Source organism: Cryptosporidium bovis (genome assembly GCF_009768925.1).
Source record: "Cryptosporidium bovis isolate 45015 chromosome Unknown contig_21, whole genome shotgun sequence".
Lineage (NCBI taxonomy): Eukaryota > Apicomplexa > Conoidasida > Eucoccidiorida > Cryptosporidiidae > Cryptosporidium > Cryptosporidium bovis.
Genome location: NW_027125023.1, coordinates 126,457 through 147,438, shown reverse-complemented (window position 1 = coordinate 147,438; position 20,982 = coordinate 126,457). Strand labels below are relative to the sequence as shown.

The 20,982-nt window shown below is 30.5% G+C and overlaps 10 protein-coding genes across 10 annotated transcripts; 5 read left to right on the top strand and 5 right to left on the bottom strand.

Moving 5' to 3' along the window:
• Positions 1-108: 108 nt before the first annotated feature.
• On the bottom strand, positions 109-1,212 carry FG379_001386 (uncharacterized protein; the record flags this gene model as incomplete). The annotated part of the gene is made up of 1 exon (XM_067326989.1): positions 109-1,212. One exon carries the CDS (start codon positions 1,210-1,212, stop codon positions 109-111), a length of 1,104 nt encoding a protein of 367 aa, XP_067183895.1.
• A 361-nt stretch (positions 1,213-1,573) lies between these two features.
• Positions 1,574-2,116, bottom strand: FG379_001385 (putative nucleotide kinase; the record flags this gene model as incomplete). Its single annotated transcript, XM_067326988.1, has 1 exon — positions 1,574-2,116. The coding sequence occupies one exon, from the start codon at positions 2,114-2,116 to the stop codon at positions 1,574-1,576; it is 543 nt and encodes a 180-aa protein (XP_067183894.1).
• Positions 2,117-2,348: 232 nt separating this feature from the next.
• FG379_001384 (uncharacterized protein) lies at positions 2,349-4,427 on the top strand (the record flags this gene model as incomplete). Its single annotated transcript, XM_067326987.1, has 1 exon — positions 2,349-4,427. The coding sequence occupies one exon, from the start codon at positions 2,349-2,351 to the stop codon at positions 4,425-4,427; it is 2,079 nt and encodes a 692-aa protein (XP_067183893.1).
• A 22-nt stretch (positions 4,428-4,449) lies between these two features.
• FG379_001383 (uncharacterized protein) lies at positions 4,450-5,032 on the bottom strand (the record flags this gene model as incomplete). The annotated part of the gene is made up of 2 exons (XM_067326986.1): positions 4,450-4,464; positions 4,487-5,032. 2 exons carry the CDS (start codon positions 5,030-5,032, stop codon positions 4,450-4,452), a joined length of 561 nt encoding a protein of 186 aa, XP_067183892.1.
• Positions 5,033-5,240: 208 nt separating this feature from the next.
• Positions 5,241-9,745, top strand: FG379_001382 (uncharacterized protein; the record flags this gene model as incomplete). The annotated part of the gene is made up of 2 exons (XM_067326985.1): positions 5,241-9,688; positions 9,736-9,745. 2 exons carry the CDS (start codon positions 5,241-5,243, stop codon positions 9,743-9,745), a joined length of 4,458 nt encoding a protein of 1,485 aa, XP_067183891.1.
• Positions 9,746-9,796: 51 nt separating this feature from the next.
• On the bottom strand, positions 9,797-10,702 carry FG379_001381 (putative relation to actin related 2 3 (Arp2 3) complex subunit 4; the record flags this gene model as incomplete). The annotated part of the gene is made up of 1 exon (XM_067326984.1): positions 9,797-10,702. The coding sequence occupies one exon, from the start codon at positions 10,700-10,702 to the stop codon at positions 9,797-9,799; it is 906 nt and encodes a 301-aa protein (XP_067183890.1).
• Positions 10,703-11,343: 641 nt separating this feature from the next.
• FG379_001380 (uncharacterized protein) lies at positions 11,344-13,065 on the top strand (the record flags this gene model as incomplete). The annotated part of the gene is made up of 1 exon (XM_067326983.1): positions 11,344-13,065. The coding sequence occupies one exon, from the start codon at positions 11,344-11,346 to the stop codon at positions 13,063-13,065; it is 1,722 nt and encodes a 573-aa protein (XP_067183889.1).
• A 1,386-nt stretch (positions 13,066-14,451) lies between these two features.
• FG379_001378 (uncharacterized protein) lies at positions 14,452-15,714 on the top strand (the record flags this gene model as incomplete). Its single annotated transcript, XM_067326981.1, has 2 exons — positions 14,452-14,777; positions 14,829-15,714. 2 exons carry the CDS (start codon positions 14,452-14,454, stop codon positions 15,712-15,714), a joined length of 1,212 nt encoding a protein of 403 aa, XP_067183887.1.
• Positions 15,715-16,196: 482 nt separating this feature from the next.
• Positions 16,197-18,164, top strand: FG379_001377 (GCN5 like acetylase with bromodomain; the record flags this gene model as incomplete). The annotated part of the gene is made up of 1 exon (XM_067326980.1): positions 16,197-18,164. One exon carries the CDS (start codon positions 16,197-16,199, stop codon positions 18,162-18,164), a length of 1,968 nt encoding a protein of 655 aa, XP_067183886.1.
• A 217-nt stretch (positions 18,165-18,381) lies between these two features.
• On the bottom strand, positions 18,382-20,409 carry FG379_001376 (Ser Thr kinase; the record flags this gene model as incomplete). The annotated part of the gene is made up of 1 exon (XM_067326979.1): positions 18,382-20,409. The coding sequence occupies one exon, from the start codon at positions 20,407-20,409 to the stop codon at positions 18,382-18,384; it is 2,028 nt and encodes a 675-aa protein (XP_067183885.1).
• Positions 20,410-20,982: the final 573 nt, after the last annotated feature.

The following is a 20,982-nucleotide window of genomic DNA, read 5'->3' as shown; positions in this document are numbered from 1 at the left end:
GTACTAATTTAGTTTAAGTTAGATATATTAATTATTTAAATAAAACACTACTTGTCTTTCTATTTTAAAAACAACACTTGTTTCCCTGATAATATAAACAATCAGTACTTAGTTTGTATTGAAATAACTTTCATCGTTATTCGAGTTATCTGATGTCAAAACAGGAATCATAGTGGAATCAGCTGTAGTTATATTTGAATCAGATATGTTCGTAGTTAGGCATGACAGTTGTGTTGATTTATTGCATAGTTCAATGCTGTTAGCACTTTTATGGTGTAAATCAGCTGTAGTTAATTTACATGCACTTAAATCCAAACCATAATAATACTTGTTAGGTCTGGAACATTGTTTGTAATCATAAATAACGGAACAGTTCTGGGAGATCTCTTTCTCACAACATATGAGTCTGTTATCTTCTATAAAATTGTCACTGCTTAATTCATTTTGAACATCATTCAAAAATACGTTTATATTTGGAAGTTTATGACAACTATATATTTGCTCATAGCAATTTTCTGTTGAATTATTACTAAAATGTCCATTGCTTTGAATAAAATTATCAATAGAATCCCTGTCTCTCATAACGACTGTAGAAACGTAATTGCTCCATAGTTTACTCTGTAAGCTTATAAATTCAGAAATGTCCTTAAGCAAATCCGGATATAACAGAAGTCTCTCGTCATCAAGCCTTATTTTAAAATCGCAATTACCTTCGGTACAACAATTTTTCAAACAAAAAGAGTCATTTGTAATACCTATTGGTTGCAAAAATAGCATCATCCAATGATCTAAACTGTCTACAGATGGTATAATAATATAGAGGGAATCAGTATCCTTATCCCACTCCAATCTAAAGTTTTTATATCCAGGAAAATAATTGCATTTACTTTCTGTATATGAATAATCGATTGTGTTTAAGGCTAAATTCTCTTCTTTAATTGCCTGGTACCCATTTTCATTATAATTATCATGTATATTATTTTGTATACAACAATGAATGTTATTAGTTTTAGAATAATATTTTCCATTCAATTGACTATTTGAGTATGAATTTATCATGTTAGATTGTGCATTTTTATCGTTAATAGGAAAATTTTCCTTTAGTGAAATGTCGTGATATGAATTTTCAATGCTCTTATTTTGGAGATGTAAAGAATCAGAGTCAAGGTTCTCCAAAAAAACTACTTCATGTATTTCATTTTGAATATCCATTTTGGTAAACCGAGATTGAAAGTGCAGAATCTCTAATCTTTATTTTGTTAGTCTCCGAAGTAACTTCAACCAAATTATTCTTAAGCACAATTTAACATTAATTACGGTATTAATACATTACCTGACTCTACACTATTCTCCGAAAGAATGAATAAGGGCACACATATGTTTTAGATTCTTGATAAAGCCGTTGGATCCTTTATGACAAATATAATGAGATCTCTAACTATCAGAGACGTGGATGCAGCCTTTTACTTGTCCACAAAAATAGTTTTTCATGTCAGAAAATTGGGCGGGCAACAAATCTATAAAAAAATCCATTTCAAATGCTAAATAGTGTAAGACCAAAGGGACATAAAAGCTAACATTTTTCAAAATCTCTAACTGCACTAGTTATTATTTGAATGTTAGAGCTCTGATCTTTGATCGTGTTGCTTGACAATTCCATAATTTTATGTTCTCCAAATATTTCTTCAGCATCATATTTTACAACTTTAAAAATTTCACATTCAACGTTCTCTCTAATTTTATCCTCAGAGTATTTTCTTAATTTAAGCCTGTCATATAGAACTTGTGTTTCTGAGTTCAAACATACCACTATATCGAACCACTTATTACTAATAAAGTTGGTAGAGTGAAAATCCAAAATTATTCCTATATTCTTTGAATTGTACTTGTTTATTATTACCTTTAGAAATTTGCGAACTAATTTTTCGTCAAATATACTTGCGTTCATTTTGTCATCCCACTCGTAATAAAGTCTGTGTTTTTTTATAGCTTTCGATAACTCAATTCTTTTATATCCATTTAATTTTTTCGACAACTTCTTGCAGAGTGCAGTTTTACCAGTACCTGGAGTTCCAATAACCAAAATATTTGGTTTTTTAATGCAGCTTTCTGCCATTTCTGCGTGATTTTATTATTATTCCGTAGGTTCTGACTATTAGGATGATTATTAATCCCTGTTCATAATTAAAATGAAGCGCCAAATGCGCCAAGAATGGTTATTTTTTGACATAAGACTGCTTAAAGGCCATCTAGAAAATTTCCTTCTAGTTCCACCTTAGCATCTTCCAGAGCAGAATAATATTTATTATCTTAAATTTTAACATTAGTAACAAATAAGTTTATTTAATATGAATAAGATTTGCAATCAACTTATTGACAACCTACTAGAGGCTTGTAAAACGGGAAAATTAAAGTCGGTGACAATAATAAACATATTGAAGGATATAAACAAAACTATTTCAGATATTAAGAAAGAAAATATGGAAATAACGCCTATTGATCTATTGGGTAATGCTAATAACTACCTTGGATCTACAGATACAAATTTAAATTACTGCGAACCAATAGTAAAGTTAAGAGATAGTGTCAAATTTTGTTTGAGAATATTCTCAATTGTTATGGGAATCACACCTGAAGGAAGTGATGAATTACTAAAAAATGAGGTGTTTATGATTTGTATAAATTCAAACAGGAAAAAGTTGAGAATTTATGTTATTCAATCACTCTTTAAATGGCTAAAAGATGATATATTAATTAGAGAGTATCGGAACATAAAGGACAAAGGTAATTTTAACAATGTATTGAACTACCCTGTTTCAGTGAGCACGTACATTATCAGATGTATCTTGCTAAGTTCTATGGGAGAAGACGAATTAAAAAAGATAATATTAGACAACAAAATAAGTATGCCTAATGAAACTTTCACCATTGAAAATTTATTGTTAAGTGAATATATTAACAAGTTCAAGGATTTAAGGTGTTTTTTCTTAAAACATATACATAACTTAATTGAAAAATGCATTTCTGGGAATATCCCTGAATTCATAAATTCTGAACAAAAGCAATTGGATAAGAATAGTGTTAAAACGTTAGATAGGTTAACAACAATATTAATCAGGACTTACTATATACTAATTAAATTAAGTGCCCCAAGAGTAGATGAAGAATTTCAAGATGAGGAAATTATGGGAGATGATTTATTGTTTACTTTAGGTATTATTGAGGATGAAAAATATATTGAAAAAGTCAAAAAGTTCGATAAAGAATATAGAATTATTTACCAAAAGTTATGGCTGTCTTTCATCAAACTTATTTTAAGTAAAGGTAACTGTATTGATCAAACAGTTCATATTCAAATCTTGAAGAGTGCTTTGGAATATGTTTCAGAAACTGTTATTCAGATTATATCTAATCCTCTTGAACTTGCTGACATATTCAAAAGTTGTTATGATGGAATTTATAATAGTGGAGATAGAATTGATGATATGGACAAGCTATCACTTTCTATTATTTCACTGTCTGGAATTTTCTACCTTATTACAAACAACAGGTTGAGTGAGAGTTCTTATCTTGAGAGTAGTGACAATGAAAACATTAGCACAGGCTATTACCGTCGTTTATACGAAATTATAAGCCCTCCAATATTTTTTCTAAAAACAAGAGGAAGACTATTTAACCTAATTTCAGTATCATTGATGTCACCACTGATCCCAATAACCGTATTGTGTTGCTTTATTAAAAAACTAATAAGAATTTCGGTTTTTACAGCAGCAAATGATACCATTTGGATAATCTCTTTGGTAAATGTATTAATAAATAGACAGAGAAATGTTTTATTTCCTATTTTATCGCTAAATGAAAACGATAAAGAATATAGCTTTGTTTCAGATATTCTAAGTGAAGTAAATGGAGAATTATGGTCATACAGATCTGATATAAACTCATATATATTAAAAAATACAAATCTACCATGCAGTTTTAAGAATAGCAGTGAAAACGAATTAAATACCGATACAAAGAATACAGATTTTATACCAAATATGGGAGCATATATTTCAGCGAATTTTGGTCTTTGGGAATTGTATTTGTTAAACAGAAGCGTATCCCCAATTATACGCAACGTTTGTAACACTTTAACACTAAATGCAAGTAATGCGAATGTAAACCGTAATATACACGACTTAAGGAATGAAGAATTGGCTGGTTTAAGTTCTGAAGACGTATTAAATCACGAAATATCGTCTCAGAATGGAATTATAAGTACATACCTTTCTGTGATTAAAAAAAACAAAAGAGAATATAAAGATAGCAATGATATTATACCGCACAATTATATAGAAGATAGCGATCTTTCATCATTCAATATCAACAAATCTTCAGAAAAGTTCTTCACGAACTCAGACTCCGAATTATTGGCTTTAATATAATCTAGGCATTTTTTACAGCAATCTAATGTTCTCTTATCTAAATCGCTTATAGAACACACTGTAGACATAATGCAATTTTGATCACAATGAGAAAGCTTTAGCAGATGGAAGTACTCATGCATTACAACCTTTAGTAATCTAATACCCATTTCTTTCTCATTAATATCCTTCTGGTATAGCCTATGTCCCGATATTATTGCTACTCCTTTATCTGGATCACTTTGACCAAAAACGTATTCATGACTATTGCTTGGATATATATCCATGCTTGTGATTCCAAGTAATGTTAGCTTTTTATGAGTTTCTCCATCATTAAGGTTCTCTCTAATAAATTTTCTTTTTATACCAAATAGCAATTCTAACATTGATTTTGTGGATATTTGTTGTCGACTCAATTCAAATTTTGGGAGATTTAAATCTTCGGAATTGTTGATGTTTTTTTTTGGCTTTAGCCTTCCTTTCATAGAAAAACATATATTAGGATCATCATACTTAATAATAATTGTCTTTATTCTCGTAAACTCTTCCAACTTTTTTAATACAAAAGTTAAATTCCCAACATTTAGTATTGGTTCAAAAGCACCAATAAGTACTAGTAGGATCATTTATAAATATTCATCTCAGAATTATGACAATCACTTATATTTCATCAAGTACACATTCTATAAATTTAATTAAAATTAACGTCTATACATCACTTAAATCGGCTAATTTGACTTTTATTTTCATGAATGCTTTGGCGCCAATCGTGAGTTTTTTTTTAAAGATTAACATTTTTTGTTATATAATTTATAATTACTATGAAAAACTGTAATGGAAGAACATCAAAGTAACGACTTGATAAGTGAACTTGAATGTATTTCTAAAGATAATCATGTTATTGCTCACATCCTAGATTTTGGGTTTCTTCCTAAGGAGAGTATAAAGCTATGTGGTATGTTTTCAACGTTGTTTGACAAAAATAGTGGAAGTTTAATTGAATTTGAGGATGAAGCAGGTAGGAGTAGCTCTACTTTTAGTTCCTGTAATAATTGCAGTTTGAGCAAGAACACACAAAGGGGACAATCTTTTAACAGACACTTTGTTGCAACCCTTTTAATAAGTAATAATAAAATAAGTAATTTACAACATAATTTTGGGGAAAGTTTTATCAAGCAAAATGAAAATGGTAGTTGTTCAGATGCTTTAAAATGGTTTAGTTTTCGTGATTTGAGAGATTTTGACGTCGGAATCGAACAGAAAAAAACAGGTTTTAAGGGAGTTGAAATAGAAATATCAATTGGTAGTTCATATCCAACCTCCCCATTTTGTGTTTATTATTTATCATTCTATAACATAAAAAGGAGTGATAGGGATAAAATAAAGCTCTCTTCCAAAGATTATTTTAGTAATAACAGTAGTAATATTTACTCTGTATCTGATTTTGTAAATATTATTAAGGAAAAACTAAATAATATAGCTGATAGTGATGAAGTTAAACAGTCTGAATGTAGTAACTTATATAAGGTTGATGTTGACAATATTTGTGATAAATACGAGGAAGAGAGAGATGAGTCTGCTCAAGCAAATGATTTTGAAAATGAGTCATATAGATTATGTTCTGGAAGATTCGAAGATAATTTTGAAGTCATTAAAGTACTAGGATTTGGTGGTTTTGGATCAGTTTTTATGGCTCGTGAAAAATTTGGTGGAAAATGTGTGTATGCAATTAAACAAATACCTTTAAGTTCAAAAAATAAACATGAGAATCAAATATTAATTAATGAAGCGGCTATGCTTGCATGTTTAAATCATGAAAAGATAGTTAGGTATTACCACGCATGGGTACAAGAACCGGTTGACGATAAGAACACATACATTAAAAATGACCTTTTAGATCGTAGCCTCTGTAGCTCGTTCGCTCCAGAATTGTTGTCTCAATTTTCTGTTATAACAGCTAGATACATAACAAATGAATTTTTACCGACTAACACCAATAATATAAAAGATAAAGAGGATGAAAAAAGAGAGAGCATAAGAAAGCATATTTATTTATATATTCAAATGGAATATTGTTCTGGTTATTCTCTACAATATGCCATTGATCAAGGACTATTAATCAATAACAACAACTTAATTTGGGACATATTTTACCAAATTATTCAGGGATTATCCTATCTTCACGGAAAAGGTGTTATTCATCGTGACTTAAAGCCATCTAATATTTTTCTTCAGTTAGAAAACAATCAAAACGATAATTTAAATAAGAATTGGTACATGGTTAAGTTAGGAGACTTTGGTCTTACAACTTTCGTAAATATGTTTGAAGACTCTTCATGCGAAAATAAATTAAATTCATTTGAGAGAAACAAGGAACTTTCTTCAGGAGTGGGTACATTATTTTATATGGCACCAGAACAATCAGAAGGTAACAACTACAATCAAAGTGCAGATATGTTTAGTCTGGGAGTGATATTATTTGAAATGCATTATCCCCCATTTTGTACAGGAATGGAAAGGGTTAACGTACTCTCACAACTAACTAAACACAAATCATTTCCAGTAAATTCAAACATTTCCCCGAAAGTCCAAGGACTAATAAAGTCTTTGCTAAGCGAAGATCCCAATGAAAGGCCAACATCAAACCAACTTTTATATAATGAATGGATTTTAAAGCAAGCGAAATTATATCTCCAAGTGCATGAAACAAATAAAAGCAAACCAAACGATTCAGTTAATGAGGAAAAAGCCAGTGAATATTGCTCAATAAAAATATGTGATATGATTAGTAGAAACCCACACATTCATGAAAACAATCAAATACTAGATACACTTTTTTCTCTTGAAAAAAGACTATTGGATAAACAGAGCTATCAATGTAAGACTCATTTATCTTATTTGCTTTTTAGGACAAATACTTATAGTTTCAAAGGAAATCAGTTGAATTCTAACAGTTTAATTATTATTCAAAATTACTACAAAAAACGACAGGAGCTAATAACGTTTATCAAGAATATATTTAGAGTACATGGTGCAACTGAAGTTGAAATTCCTATTTTAATCCCAAAAAACAATAATAGAAATATAAAAATAGATGAAAGTACTCAATATGAAATAAATGAAGACGATAATAATATTAGTATTAAAGATGATTACCTAGTTTCTTTGAATAGTGATAAAAGTCATAATAATAGTCCGCAGGTGAAAAACAAAAAGAGCAAGAAAAATAACAAAAACAAATTCCAAAGTAAGGTAAAAGGTGAAGTAGGTGAGGATATCTCACTTTTTGAGAATCCATTGACGGTTTTATTACTTGAAAAAACTGGAATTCCATTAATCCTTTGCAATAGTATTCTTAAAAATATGTCAGTTCAGTTGGGTGATGGAAAGTGTATTAGACCAGGTGCAGTTATTAAAAGATTTTGTGTTGATTCAATTTACACTCAGGATAATTTTATAAATACAATTTCAAATAATAATAGAGAAATATTGGTTAATGCACATCCGAAAGAAATTTTGATGGGGGCTTATGAAATTGTTGTTAAAATAAATGATAGAATTGGTGAAGAATTTGATAATTATTCATTTGTTGAGCTCCCAAAAAACACTTATTCAGTGAACGGTAACATTAATATACTACCATTGTGGTATTACAATTTTGCTGTTTATTATGATATAGAGGTTATAATTACAGCAATTAACACTTTAAAACCGTACGAACAGCTTTTTGAAAGGCCTATGCTTGTTTGGGGGGATTCGCAATTATTCATTATTTTATTGGAAAGTTGGATAGGTATAAAGTATGATAAGGCCAAACATTTGCAATTATGGCTTCAGAGTATGATACCAAAGGGATTTTCAAAGAGGAAGTTCGTTAATATTCTTCAAAACATCACATTCACTTCTCTTGCAGAATATGCAAATTGTTATGAGTGTTTTGATATTGAAAATGAAGTTATAGATTCAACTAACTTTGATATCAATGACCAAATTGTTGCTTATTATTTGGGGTTAAAAATACTTTCTTATCCATCTATATTGGAGAAGGTAGTTGAGTATATACTATATATTATTGATAATTTTAAGGGATTAATTAAAGATTTAGTTAATATAATTAACAAAGGAGCGTTTGAACTGTTTAATTTATTTGAGAATGAAAAGAAAAAATTTATTATTACGTGTAAAAATGAGTATTACAGAAGAATTGCAAAAACGGTAAAGTATCCATTACATTTAAATTTAATAAATAGTAAGAACACGACATATAATGTGACAAAAAGTAATGATAAATTTGATAATTCTAAGCATTTTTTCAAAGATGAATTTGAAATAAATCACGAATTTATTACACCTAATTTATTTAAGGTTCTATATAGGATTTCACATTTTGATAAACTACTTAAAAGTGTGAATTTGGTTGTATCACAAATTTACTTTGATCCTATGCTGTTTTCAAGCAGTAATTTTTTTGAATCAGGTTTCTTTTTTTATTTATTCTCCCGGGAAGGCAGTCATGAACAATATAATCAAACCCAATTTGCTAACAAATATTCATGTGAATTAAGAAGTAATTCGTCTCACTCCATTTGTAAAGTTGGTTGTATAATGGATTTGATATTTGAGAACAGGCAAAATTCAAATACATCTCAAGTTGTAACTAAGAAGACGAGCATTACACTTCTTGTTAAGGGAGGACGATTTGATAATTGGTTTATTGATGCAAATAATAATAATGTCACATTTTATAAAAATACGAATACAAATAATGAATCTGAAATTGTTTCTGCTGTTGGATTTGAGGTAATACTTGAAAGAATATTATTCAAACTTCTGAGTGTTTGTAAATACAGAAAATTTATACCAAAACTATTAAATCAACAAGCTAATAGTGAAATTGTTCCTAGCTTAGGTGTCAGTGTATTCATATACAATAATATAGTTAATTCAAGATTTCAAAGAAAAGCTGTCAAATTAAAGCAAATGTTACTTTTAAATGGCATAAGTTGTCAAAGAAATATTAACTACAGCGTTACTAGTAGCAATAACATAGATGTTGTAAAACTAAAAAATAGTATCAAGAACAATTTTCCTTCTTTGAATTGGATTGTTTATATACTAAGAGCAAACACCAGTGAGACTAGGAAAATTGTTGCAAATAACGAAACAAATTCATCAATAAGTACTTCTTCGAATGACTTTCAAATGCAATCAAATCCTTCGCAAATTAAATACAAACTCGAGTGTTGCTCTTCTGAAAATCAAATAATAATGCTCGCAAAAGAGTTTATTTCAAACCATTTTTTTTCAAGTAACTCAAATAATCTGGAAGTTACCTTTGATAACGAGAATTCTATAGTGCATTTTCTCGTTAACTTCTACAATTTCAATGGTTAGTTAAGTAGATTTTTTATCCTATTCTTAGTTTTCAGCGCTTTTAATACAACAGCATCTTTTCCTATTGAATCACTTAGTTGGGAGAATATATTCTTACTTTGAATTAATTTATTATTGGTATTTGACTCTTTTCTCGAATCTCTAATATCCTCAATTTTTTTTATTTCTGACTCTGGAATTTTGTTATTTTCAATTTGTTCCTTATTCGTTGTTTCGTTGTACGAATATAATTTATTTAGGTCCACAAATTCAAGTAATTTTCGAATATAATGTCTTGAAAAAAAAGTAGACTGAAGAATTTTGTCTTGTATTTGTCTATCAATATCAACAACGAATTTCAATATAAAGTGAATTATATCGTACTTTCCCATGTGTTTATTACGAATACTTTCGTTGTAATTCGTAATTCTTCTGTTAAAACCAAAATTAAGCAATTTATTTGTAATTAAAAAAGTGATATCAAAACCGTATACTGGATTTTTCCTAACTATTCTTAAATGATCAGAATTTTTTTTCATAAAAATGGTAAGTTGTTCAAATAAATTTCTCTCAAATTCACATTTCAGGAAAAATTTTAAACTTATTCTCACACTATCTATACAACTCTCAATGAAACAATATTCTTTTGAATGACGATAAACATAAAGAGTCCTCACTAACTCAACTTTGTCATCTCTGTTAAATATTTTATTTAGATTTGAAATATATGTTTCATCATTATCCAGTTTGTTCTTATTGTATGCAACCTGTTCTACAAGTGGGATAGAATACATGTGTGGTAGATTCAACTGCAAATGAAATAGACATAATTCCTTATTTAGTGTGTTAAAGAGTCTTCTCAGATATGGTAGTAACGGTGCATTTGGATCATTGTCTTTTATTTCTATTTTCCCAGACTTCATTTAAAAAGAAAATTATATTTCAAATTGAATTATAGTTATTAATCCCCGCATCAAGTAGAAACTGGAAAATTAATAAAACACGTAAAAAATTATTAACAAATGCACAAATAAAATCAAATAATTATAAATATGTTTATATTGTATATTATAAAGAAACAACAGGTGCACTCCTTGTGAATAATCACTTGTTCATAATACTAATTCAATTACTGAATTGTGCTATGAACAGAAAAGAATTATTTAGTTTTTTTTTCAATTTTTTCTATCAATAGACATCATTTATGTAGAATACCCTGTGGGAATGTAAAAATAAATCATAAGAAGTGGATAATAAACAACAATAATTCCGAAACAATGTTGTTTTATTTTAAAAAAATCATACCCTCTCGGAATTAATTTTTATTACCGCGAAACTCAAATTATTATTTTTTTCCATAAGGAAATAAGAAGGGGACAATTTTGAAAAAAAAAACAAATGCTTTGTGCACTAAAACTTTGAAAAAGGTATAACTTTTCTTTTTAAATAAAGTTTATTTATAATAGCAAGGTGTATATACAAAGTTACTCTGAGGAAGCTCTAGTTTTGGGGTGCAAAAGTTGTATTTGTAATATGAATTATAATTTGTTTCCAAACAAAAACAATGTGGGGAAGGATCGTAAATTCCGTTAGTTCAGTTCTCGATATTAACCAGGCAACTCTGAGTGGGTGTATTGACATTATTGTAGTACCACAACCTGATGGATCTTTACAGAGTACCCCATTTCATGTTAGATTTGGTAAGGCAAAGTTATTGAAAAGCAGGGAAAAGAATGTTTCAATAAATGTTAATGGAAATGACATCCCACTAAAGATGAAACTAGGCGCAGCAGGCGAAGCTTACTTTGTTCATAACGTAGAAAGCTCTGATGAGTTTACAGGAAATATTTCATCTCCTACTGAGTCACCCCCTTGTTCTCCAAAAAACACAAATACAGACATTCCAACTCAGGTCGTCGAAAATAACATAGACATTTCACACACCAGATCGTTTGAAACAACAATAGAATTTGTTAACAATTGCAATATTGAAAACTTTAAATCAAGAGAAACAGAACCACTTATAGGAAATCAAAGTGTCTCAAGTTCTACTTTCCAGAATTATAACGTTACATTGTCTTTATGTGGCCACTTACTTTTTGGAGGGGTTGGTGACACTAACCATGATGTGTATGTATTTAGAAACAATATAGTTTCTTTTGAACAATTTGAAAATGATCCAGATTTGTGGTATCATCCTTGTTTAGTTGCAGTTATTGATGGAAAACCTCCATATTACCCCATAAAAGCATTTTATCCATTACTGATATCAATCATTGCATTTGGAAAACCACCTTCAACTGAAGCAATGCATAAGTTCCTTGGAATATCAACGGATGACATTAAAGTATTGCGTTCTTCATCTGATGATGGTACACAAGTTAGGTCAATTGAAAAAAGAAACGATATTGAGCGCTTTGAAAGATGCTTGTCATCCACGTTGCCTCAGTCAATTAAGTCTCCTCTCCAGAGTTGTATACCAACGCACTTTTCTGCAGATAAATACGATGCTTCTTCTTTTGAGAGTATAGAAAGCATTTCAAGCACGCCAGATTTAATAAGGGAGGATAGTCAGGTCAATGCAGCTGATTGTATGTATATGTGTAGAACTAAACCTCCTCAAAGGCACTTTAGACATTCACTTAGACCAACGTCGGATCAACTAAAGAGTATGAATTTGAAGTGGGGTGCTAATAGAGTGACATATACTGTTGAATCTTCACTACAGGGGAAAAAAACAGTCAGTGGAACAATTTATATGTGGCCACCAGATTCAAGAATTGTCGTGTCAGACGTAGATGGAACCATAACTCGTTCTGACGTACTTGGGCAACTAATGCCAATAGTGGGAAGAGATTGGTCTCATAGTGGCGTTGCAGAACTGATGACTAAGATAAAAGAAAATGGCTACAAGATAATATATTTAACCGCTAGAGCGATTGGCCAAGCTGATGCTACTAGAGATTTTTTATTTGGACTAAAACAGGTTGGAAATTATGGAAACGTCACATTACCCGATGGCCCTGTATTTCTATCACCGGATCGTCTGTTCCCTTCTTTTAAAAGAGAAGTTATTGATAGGAAACCTTACATTTTTAAGATAGCAGCATTAAGAGACATTAGGAGCTTGTTTCCAGTGTACAGGAATCCACTTTATGCAGGATTTGGTAATAGGGACACAGATTATCGCTCTTATTCCCATGTTGGAATACCTGAAGGTAAAATATTTATAATTGATCCTAAAGGAGTTATACATCATATCAATAAGACATATGCGAAAACGTAAGTTTAATTATTCAATATTTGTTTCTCAAGTTATTTTATATTTATACATTTGTTCTTAGGTACGAAACACTTTCAGAAATAGTGGAATATATGTTCCCACCTATTGCTGATTATATTAAAAATGTGTCAAATAAGGATGACTTTAGCTTTTCTGAAAATGATGAGAATCAGTTGGACACTCTTGATGATCAGGTTCGTCGAAATTACAAACTAATAAATCATACTGTCACTAAGGATGGATTTGATTGGTTGATTTGTGCTTGCAACACCGGCAGTGTTGATTGTGAGCAAATAATTGTATAACGTCACCAAGTCATAATTCCGATCAAATAAAAGAACTACAGTATGATTTACATTCAATTGAGGAATAGAAATAAGAACGGAATTTTACTAGAACTCTAAGATCGAAAACACTTGTTTATGCCTTGTTTCATAAACATTTAAATAACAATCGGAATAGAATTAGATACGATGGACCTGTGAAATAAATATTACTTAGGAAGTCTTTTTATTTCGAGCTGTCTTTCTCGTTCTATTTACCGTTTAATTCGTTCTTTTTCTAGTACCATTTCCAATCCTATTTCGGATTCTGTTCAATTGAACTTTTATTTTACATTGTTAACTCGCTTTAGTTTAATTCATTTAATTATTGGAGGATCAATCCTATTGAGACACTTACTCAGGAGAACCAGAAGTCAAGCAGTGGTTGCAGAATAGAGGGTATCAAAGACTCCATTGAATCAATTGGCAGTGACTTCGCTGACAGTTCAGAAAGCATAGAATTAAATAGATTTCAATCTGATACCGCATTTTCAAGCTATTTCACAAGTATGGATACATCTGAGATCATCCCTAACTTTCAGTATTCACAAAATATTGAATCGATCATTGAAAATGAACCGTGATATGACGCTATTTGTATTTATTTCAAATTGTTAATACATCTTTCAACCAGAAAAAGGACATCAATATATCAAAAAACACCTTTTAGAGATGATTATTATGAACAACAAAAGGTCGTCAAATAATCTAAACTACAATTTTTGTTACATACATATAATATATATTTTTCTTTTCCTCATTTTTTTCTATTATATTTTTATTTCTAAATCTCTAAAAATGAAGTACATAATAGACATGAAGCGACGTATAGTGTGCATGTTTGCTTTCATTGTAAAAATAAGGTTTGTAGTTAACATACTGTTATATTGGAATAAGGCCAATATAGTTGTGTGAGAACTAGGAAAATTAAATTTCCTACAATAATTTAGGTATTCAAACTAATTTTAGGGTACTATAGGTTTTACCGGAAGTGGTAATTCACAATATCCTGATTTTTTGATAATTTTAAGACAAAAATCAAAAATAAATATTAATATCCTCGAAAATGGGAGATAATCGAAAAGAACTTTTAAAAGATGTTGCAAAGGTCTGTGAGCTTACTCTATATAGCTCAGAAATGAATACAAAGCTTTTGAGAAATGCTATTAGAGAGGCGATGACAGATCAATTATTGGCTCCAGTTTCAATCTCGACATATCCACAATTTATTCCAACAGTAAAACACTCCCTTCCAGAGAATTCCAATGTTTCACTATCAACAGTTGTGGCATGGCCAAAAGGTGATGGCTGTCCCGAAGCAATAGATGCCGAAATATTCAATGCAATAGGATATTATAAAGTTCATGAGGTTGAATATGTTGTTGATTACAGGTAAGTTATACGTTCAACTAATTGATTACCAAACTCTAAACATTCCCTTAGAAGTTTTATATATCCAATGTTATACAAGTACACCCATCAACTATTGATTGAACAAATGGACAAGGTAATAGGGGAAATTTCACGTGTAAAATCATTGATAGGTGAAAACACATTGTTAAAAGTTGTTTTAGAAATTGGGGAAATTCATGAAGCGTCAAGATTATCTTCATTGGTTAGATGTGCGATCCTTGGTGGGGCAGATTTCATTGTAACATGTACAGGAAAGGTTAAAACAAATTTGAATTCAGAAGATCTAAAGTACTTATTATCGGAAATATCATTTTCAATGAAAGGTGAATCACCATGTGACAAAGAAGTTGCTGCAGGCGACGATGAGGAACTTTTAGAGTGTTTGCAGTCTTACTATGATGAAAGTTTTGTTAATGGAACACTAGTGCTCCCAAATAGATTACGTTACCTCCAGAAACGTACGGTTGGACTGAAACTTCAGGGTGGAGTCAGCTCAATTGAAATTGCGCACGACTTCATAAAACAAGTTGAACAAACCCTCGGAAAGGAGTATATTTCTTCACCAAACACATTTAGAATTGGTTCATCAACTTTACATCCGATTATCATAAATGAACTTTTAGGCTTAGATGAAGAGCTCAGAATAATTCATACACTTGGTATGAAGCAACCTAATAATGAAGAACAGGATGACGACGAAATAGTTTCAGAAAAGGAAATAACAGGAATTTCACATCCAAGTGCACCAGTTTCAAGTAACAATACACGTGAGAATGCAACATTACCTGAATCAGAGTTTAAAAAGGATATTATTAAAGTAGAGGCATTGAACGGTATAAATGGTACGATAAATTCGGATGTTGGTCACGATGATAATAAATCAAAAATTATTTCTGTTGAATATGTTATTAACTAGATGTAGATATGCCATTACTTTTGAAGTTAGTTGATAGTTTTCCTTATCAGTTATCTACTAAACTAGTAAGCTTTACTTTAAAGAAATTAATGTTAGACAAATACTTGTTTATTTCCTAAATTGTATTCAAGGAAACACTCGATAGTATATAACAAACTTCAAATGGTTCGACTTTTCCAATATTTATTTTGCTTAATAATATAGAAGACATCACTTCTGTTTAAAATAGTATTTCTGTTTGTTATTATGATCTTTTTAGTGTGAATGGTAATTAGGTTTTGTACACTTTAGCATGCATGGTAATTTCCTTTTGTATTAAAGGCAATGTCAATTTATAATGGCGGTTATAACGGCGCCAATCAATTCATTATTATTTGAAATTTAACCTAGTCGATTTGTAATTTCTCTTCTGAAATATTAACTCAAGCTACCTGAAAATAACTACTCTACACTAAATATAGATATCATTACTTGAGAACTTAATGCCAGCTAGTGAAGGAAATGCTAATATTGATAGGGAAATCAGGACTTTAGTATTCGATGAATTCTCTCCCTTTATTTTTGAAAATATCAAGAAAGATGAATTGGAGAAAGTATATAGAGAATACTCTGATCCTAATTTATTAAAGTCATCTGAAAACTTTGATTCGATTCTGAAAAGTGGGTTTTCAGCAGAAAATAATGAGAATAACAGTGGTTCAAATAGAATATTCAAGGTAACTTTGGAGGAGGCAGTATCTACTATTATCTCGATAATAAATATACAACAGTGGTTGAATATTGAAGCTCGCGAAAGAGGGCCATTCCCAATGATAAAGAAAGATGGGAAATTAACAATAAAAAGTTTCATAATGAATTACCTTCCAGACGAGGATTATGAAAATAATTATAATAAATGGAAAATGTTTTTGAGGAGAGACTCACCAGCAGGAAGGAAGATTACCGAAATGTTTACTCTAAATTTCTTAAAATCTTTATTACTTACAAACATTGGGATAATTCTTAATGATATTGAAAATTCAGGTATATTTACGAAGTATGCAATAAAAACTTATATTAGTAGAGCTATTTGTATGAAATTTATTATTCAAATGTGCAGAATTTCTGGAATAGATTCTGATAACTCCATTGAGCATCTAAAGAAACAGGCTTGGGATCATTTAAGGTACATTTCTGATGATGAAACGCTCCAATCAAGCTTGTTATCCGAAACTGGCCTTGGATTCTTGCATAGAGATAGTGGAAGTGCAAAAGAAGAGGCGCTTGGCATAATTTCTTTCGAATGTTTAACTAATGACCGTGAACCAGATCACTTGATCAAATTGATTGCGTTGAAGAATGTATTTGCTAAACAATTACCAAAAATGCCAAGAGAATACATCGTTAGATTAATATTTGACAGAAATCACTATTCATTTTGCCTGTTGAAAAAGGGAAAAGTTATAGGTGGAGTTTGTTTTCGTCCGTATTTTGAACAGAAATTTGCTGAAATCGCATTCTTAGCGGTGACAAGCACTGAACAAGTGAAGGGTTACGGAACAAGATTAATGAATCACCTAAAGCAACACGTCAAAAAAAGTAATATTGAGTATTTTTTAACTTATGCGGATAATTTTGCTACCGGATATTTTAGAAAACAAGGTTTTAGAAAGGAGGTGACTATGCCCAAAGAAAGATGGTTTGGGTATATAAAGGATTATGATGGAGGAACATTAATGGAGTGTTATATTGAACCAGGAATTAATTATTTGAGACTTTCTGATCTTTTTCACGAGCAGAAAATGACCTTATTGAGGGCAATAAATAAGGTTAGACCACTAAAGGTCTATCCCGGTCTGAAATTATGGGAAAACTATTCGAGAACCGAACAAAGTTATGAAAATAAGAAAAATAAATTAGATTCGACAGAAATTAGTGATAATTCTATCCTAGATAACACAAATAAGGATGAACATATGTACAACGGAGAAGCGACTCCAGTAATAAACATGACTATTGATCAACCTGAAAATGAGCAATCCGAAAAAATTCAAGCTCAGACAAAGAAAATTAAACCAAATGAAATTCCAGGTGTATTGGAAGTAGGATGGGTTGAACGAAAACAAGATATTATTGAACAATCGAAGTCAGATTTATCAATGAATGACCAAATATGGCAGTTGTTAGACACTCTTTCTAGACATGAAAACGCATGGCCGTTTAGAAAGCCAGTTAGCATTGGTGAGGCTTCTGACTATTATGAGATTATTAAAGAGCCAACTGACATACAAACAATGAAACGTAAAGCTAAAAATAAGGAATATAAAACAATTAAAGACTTTAGCAGTGAACTAAAGAGAATGTTTGATAACTGCAGATTTTATAACGCAAAAAATACAATATATACAAAATATGCAAACCAATTGGAAGCATTTATTTGGCCAATGCTACAATCTATTCAAGAGTCCTAATTTTTTTTGTTAATTATTTTCTAGTCATGCTTTTTCTTAAGGAAAGTATTTATAACTCATTAAGAAAGAAGATTATTAAATCATAATTAACTATTATTTTAATAATTATTGATGCAAATATAGAATAAAAATAAACAGATTTCTTATTCGTTATATTTAATAACTATAATAACTAACTAAACAAAATTATAAGTACTAATATCTTCTTATCTTCGCTCTAACCTATTTTATGTCTTAACTTAACTTCTTGATATGCCCTTTGAGTAAAGTAATCCATTCTTTTAATAACATCATTAATATTCGCTCTTTTACTTGAATTAACTTGAACAAGCATATTAAATATATATTTTGCAGCCTCTTCACATATTTTATATTTATATGGGGGAGTGTTTTTATTGTCGAATCCAAGTGCAATTTTAGCAAATTCAACCCATTCTTGAGGATCAATAAGCCATCCATCCTTTCCTCTAAATTCTAAAGGACCAGGACCGTATGGTGTTTTCATGCTATCTACTACTCTTCTTCCCATTAAAACTTCTGCAATTGAGATACCTGCTCCCCATGAATCTGATGAAAGTCCGATATCTACTGTTTTTGCTGATTTGATGTCTCTATTCTTCTTTGTATAATATTCGAGCATCTTTTGTTCAGGACTTTCATACCATGAAGTTCCACCAGTGAAGTCCTTCGCACTGTGCATTGAAGCTGTTCCTAAATCAATTATCTTAACGTCCAAATGCCTCTCGTTACTTTCATCCTGATAGTAAAAATCTAAAACTATATTATCTGGTTTAATATCGTTGTGCCTTATTCCAAGTGCCGAGTACTGTGCAATTCTGGTTAATGCTAAAGTACACCATTGAAGTTTATTATATTCGTAAAGTGCTTGGCATCTGTTATAAACTGCATTTGCGGAGGAGGAGTGTTCAGATCTTATAATATCAAAGAAGTCTGGTCCGGATAATTTCCTAGTTACTAAAACTGAATTGCCAGGATTTTTTTTGTCTAAGTAATATCCAATTAATTCTGCACAAGGCCATGCATCTTCTAGATGATCGTAGCCCTGAATTTGTTGCAACTGTGAAAGTCTTTGATAAATATATAGATGGCATTCTATCTCCCTCTTAATGCTCCTCCCATCACGTGTATTTCCATCCTCTACAAATTTCAATGCCATGGGATAGGCAGATACAGTACTGTTTGAATCAATCTCAAATTTTGAATCAAGTTGCGAAGGAATCCATAAAGATCTGTGAACCTTTCTTTTTGAAGAGTTTTGTGATATAACCTGATCATGTGTTGTGGGCCAAAGTTTTAATTCACCCCTTGGGTGTTTAATTCCTTTTAATGGTGCGACTGGAAACATTACAGGCCCTAAACGGTCATACAAACGCTTATAAACCAATGAATAATTCTTAGGTGATGCTATACTTAAATTGTGTAGTGGTTTGTTTATTGGTACTATTGATGAAGAAGACCCTATTTTTGAGACTGATGAGGAAGTAATATTTGACGTAGCAGTAGATGTTTTTGTGTTTTCAAGATCGTTCACATTTAAAATATTTATTGAGCCACATGTCTGCGTGTTTTCGTATTCATAGGTTGCATTGTATTTTTTTGAACCATTATTAAATGCCTCCAGATTCATGTTTCGAGTAAGGTTTGCTGTTTGTTCTCGTAAATGAACTGAATTTGAATTAAAGGAATCTTTGTTTATTTGAGGTGCTCCATTCCTACTCTCATTCGAACATGTGTTAAAAACAGTATTATTAGTTTTAACACTGTTTATTACTTCACCAGAAATAGGTTCAGGGTTATTTTGGCCAGAATTTATGACACTATTCGATTTCTTTCGACTTAATTCGTTTTTACTTATTCCCTGTAATGAGCCCAAGTTGAAGTTGCATGGTTTATTATTTGAAAGAGAAGAAATTGGCATTGAATTAGAGGGAATACAACAGGACTTCTTGTAATACTCAAATGTTCCATTATTATATAGTTGTCCATGTGGTTGTACAATATTTCCATTAGGTAATACTGTGCTTGATGAAGATGGTGAAATTGAAAATGAAATCACAGAATTAAGAGAGGAAGATTGAGGAAACTCCAACAAATAACTACTATTTTCTGTATTATAGCAACTGCATTCCTGCGAACAATGAACTGGACTTTCCTTGCTACCTAACAGATTTTGTTTTTTACTGTTGATTGAATGACTGTTTCCTATTCTTATCTCTTCATGCATTATTATTCGAAGACTTTGGTAATAGCCAAGGCGTTGTTTTTCAGTAAATCAATGAATGTAAGTTATGAATAAAATTGTATTTAAATAAAGGAATTTTTAGGTTCCTATATTAATGAAAAGAAAAAAAGAAAAAAAAATAAATTCTTGAGTCTATATAAAATTTAGCGTATTTAAGAAGCTTTATTTAATATTATAATATTTATTCAGTTTGGTTGTATGCTTCTTATTTATATTAAAGTAAAATATAAAGTAACTATAATTTTGTCTCCTTTAATAACAAATCTTCTTTTCTCAACTTTCGTTATTTGCCTAATTCATTTGTTTTTAATATTAAATTCCTTTATTTTTCTATGATTTCCCCCCCCAGCTACATTGAACTATAATTTACTTATACACCTCAGTTATTGAAGTATAACTTCGATTTTGTTGGTATATTTTTTAAAGGATTTGGAAGAACTATAGGATAAAAACGACTACACACAGGCAGTTTTCACACTTTTTCTCACATAACGTCTCATTTTTTAGACTTCAATACTTACACACACTAGCACACATGTGCGTAATTACAATTTA